The 3,088-nt window shown below is 40.5% G+C and overlaps 1 protein-coding gene across 1 annotated transcript; it reads right to left on the reverse strand.

Moving 5' to 3' along the window:
• Window positions 1-265: 265 nt before the first annotated feature.
• LOC105438581 (mucin-2-like) lies at window positions 266-2,065 on the reverse strand. Its single transcript, XM_030983678.1, has 4 exons — window positions 2,017-2,065; window positions 1,348-1,449; window positions 896-997; window positions 266-493 (listed from the first exon to the last, which is right to left on the reverse strand). Exons 1-4 carry the CDS (start codon window positions 2,063-2,065, stop codon window positions 369-371), a joined length of 378 nt encoding a protein of 125 aa, XP_030839538.1. The 3' UTR covers window positions 266-368.
• Window positions 2,066-3,088: the final 1,023 nt, after the last annotated feature.

The following is a 3,088-nucleotide window of genomic DNA, read 5'->3' on the forward strand; positions in this document are numbered from 1 at the left end:
ATTTATGGTAATTGTATATACTTATTTTTTTACTTATTATTATGTACTTATATACTTATTATATATATATTTTTTTTTACTTATTAATGATTTAATTCATCCATGTGTTTTTTTACCTTGTTATGTTTTTTGTTATGCATTTTATATTGTTAACTGACTTGTTTAGTCTTCGGACTTTTTAATCAGTACTTGAATAAAACCAAATATCTATCTATCTATCTATCTAAGAGAGAGAAAAGGGGAGGGGTGGAGGTTAGGTGGCCAGTAGAAGGAGACGGATGGTGAAGAGGACGGGATAGAGAGAGGAAGAGAGAGAGAGAGAAGGAGAGAGAAAGAGAGAGAAGGGGGTAGTGGCTAGACAAATTATATTAATGATCAAAAGCATACTTACTGGAGGTAATGGTGTCTTGCAATGTCGTTGTGTCTGATATCGTGGTCCTAGGGCTCGTCATGGGCTTGCCCGTCGCGTCCGTAGTCGATAATTCTGCTGACTCTGAAACGTTTGAAGGTTGTAACAAATTAAACCAAAAATACAAAGCACTGAGATTATGAATGACAACCTATACATGATTGTAGAGGACCAAAACGAAGAAAATTCTGCTCCCTGACAACAAATAAATTGTGTTTGTAGATTAAGTGGTGCTTTGCCAAAGCCCAAGTAAATTTTTACCGAATAATTTATCTAAATGTGTTTGTTGTCTTTAAACTCGTGGGCGAACGAATGAGACGGTTACCTGCCCCTAAATAAGGTTTTAGCGACGCCCGTGACAGGATAGAGATAACAACTGAGAGAGAGAAAGAGAGAGAGAGAGAGAGAGAGAGAGAGAGAGAGAGAGAGAGAGGGAGAGAGGGGGTGGAGTGAGAGAGAGAGAGAGGGGAAAGTTGTTTCTCTTACTAGAGGTTGTGGTTACTTGCGATGTCGTTGCCTCTGATCGTTCCGGCATCGTGATCGTAGGGCTCGGCTCGGACTTGGTTTTGGCTTCCGTTTTCACCGAATCTGAACGGAATAAAAGACAAAGAAAAAATTGTTCAATAAGTGGGGGGAGCCGGAGTGAGGGAATGATTTGGATATAGACAGACAGAGACAAAGAACGCGCGAAGAGGATAGAAGAAGATAAAGACTGAAAGAGAGATGAAGAAAGAGAGAAAGGCGGAGGGGTGGAGGGAGTGGTCATGAAGGGGTGAGGGTGGTGAAGGGGGAGTGGAAAGAGAGAATAGGAGAGAGAGATAGAGAGAGAGAGAGAGAGAGAGAGAGAGAGAGAGAGAGAGAGAGGGAAGGTGTAGTTGCTTGACACATTATAATAATGATCGAAAGCATGACATCATTTCATTGTTTCTCTTACTTACTGGAGGCGGTGGTTTCTGGCGATGTCGTTGTGGCTGACACCGTGGTCATAGGCCTCGTAGCCGTCTTGGTCGCCACGTCCGTAGTCGATGATTCCACTGACTCTGAAACGTTTGTAAAAAATGAAGCCACACGTTTAAAGTAATAACATTAGGAATGACACCTCAACAGGAATAGAAGGCCAAAACGAAGAACATTTTTTAAAAATAAACTTTAACAGTTTATTTATTTTATGAGGACTGTATAGTTTGTGTCAGGACATTGGGTTTAGTGGGTCTAAGTCAAAGGGTCTTATTTTTGCCAAATCATTTATCTAAATGTATTGATATGGCGTGTCTAATTGTTGTTAAACGCGTGGACAAAAGAATTAGACGGTCACTTACCCCTTAAACAAATGTTTTACCGACGCCCGAGATAGGAAAGGACTTTTAAAAAGTCAGATAAAGACTGAGATATACAGATATAAAGAGAGAGAGAGAGAGAGAGAGAGAGAGAAAGGAGAGAGAGAGAGAGAGAGAGAGAGAGAGAGAGAGAGATAGAGAGAGAGAGAGAGAGACTATATTGGCTAAACCTAGATGCCCGAATTCACAAAGGAGGTTTGTCGACAAACCTCCTTGAATTCGGGCTATATTGATATTAATCACATGACGTCATTTTAATGTTTCTCTTACTGGAAGTTGTGGTTTCTTGCGATGACGTCGCGTCTGATCGTTCCGGCATTGTGACCGTTGGGCTCGTCGCGGACTTGGTTTTCGCTTCCCGTTGTGAACGAAATGGAAAAAATGTATTAAATTGAGTGGGGAAAAGGGAGCCGGAGTCAGGAAATGATAGAAAAACAAATAGATAGAGACAAAGAATGTGCGAAGAGTGAAGATGAACAATAACAGCATCAAGAACGTTGTCGTTAAACTTAAAGGCAAAATATATATTTAAATAATTAACGTACACTGTCCCCTTCTAAAGTGTTTTAGCGACGCTCCTGAAAGAAGGACAAATAAAAATAAGACTATAAAAATAAGAATTAGACGGTCACTCCCCCCCCCCCTCCTTAAAGAAAATGTTTTAGTGACGCCCCGAAAGGACCGAAAAATAGTATAGAGATATCGACTGCTTCAAGAGGCCTTGCTGTTTAAAAGGCTCAAGATGTGCAAGCTCTTGAAAGCCTATACATCAGCCAGACCTCGAATATTAAAGAATTCGATATGTCTTTAATAATGCTGAATTGAAACAAAAATCTACCAAGAATTCTCACCTTATTCTTTTATTGAGTAAAGATCGGTTAAAACATCACGGAAAATCTGAGAAACTGTCTGTTTATCTTTGTTTAGCGGTGTCCGCGTCGCACAAAGGAAATTTTAACACTTAAACCACAGTGGGTATTGCAGCAAAATTTTACTATTTTCATGGAAACCGAAATTTTGAGGGATCTCACTTTTGGACTATTAACCGGTATTGGCATTTTTTGTTTCTTTACGGGAATGGCCAAAATCACGACTCCAATTTCGACCAGTCAGATGGTTGTGTTTCTTAAGTGAGGTATATCAAATCAGATAAAGACCGAGAGAGAGGGAAAGAGAAAAAAGGGGATATAGTGGCTAGACCCATTATGATAAAAATCAAATGCATGACGTGGTCGAGTGGATACGTCGCCGGACTGTCGATCACAAGGTCCGCGGTTCGAGTCCCGCCGCTGCACTAATGTCCTTTGGCAAGACATTGATCTACATTTTCCATACTCCACCC

This window comes from Strongylocentrotus purpuratus, unplaced genomic scaffold (genome assembly GCF_000002235.5).
Source record: "Strongylocentrotus purpuratus isolate Spur 01 unplaced genomic scaffold, Spur_5.0 spur5_scaffold_13, whole genome shotgun sequence".
Lineage (NCBI taxonomy): Eukaryota > Metazoa > Echinodermata > Echinoidea > Camarodonta > Strongylocentrotidae > Strongylocentrotus > Strongylocentrotus purpuratus.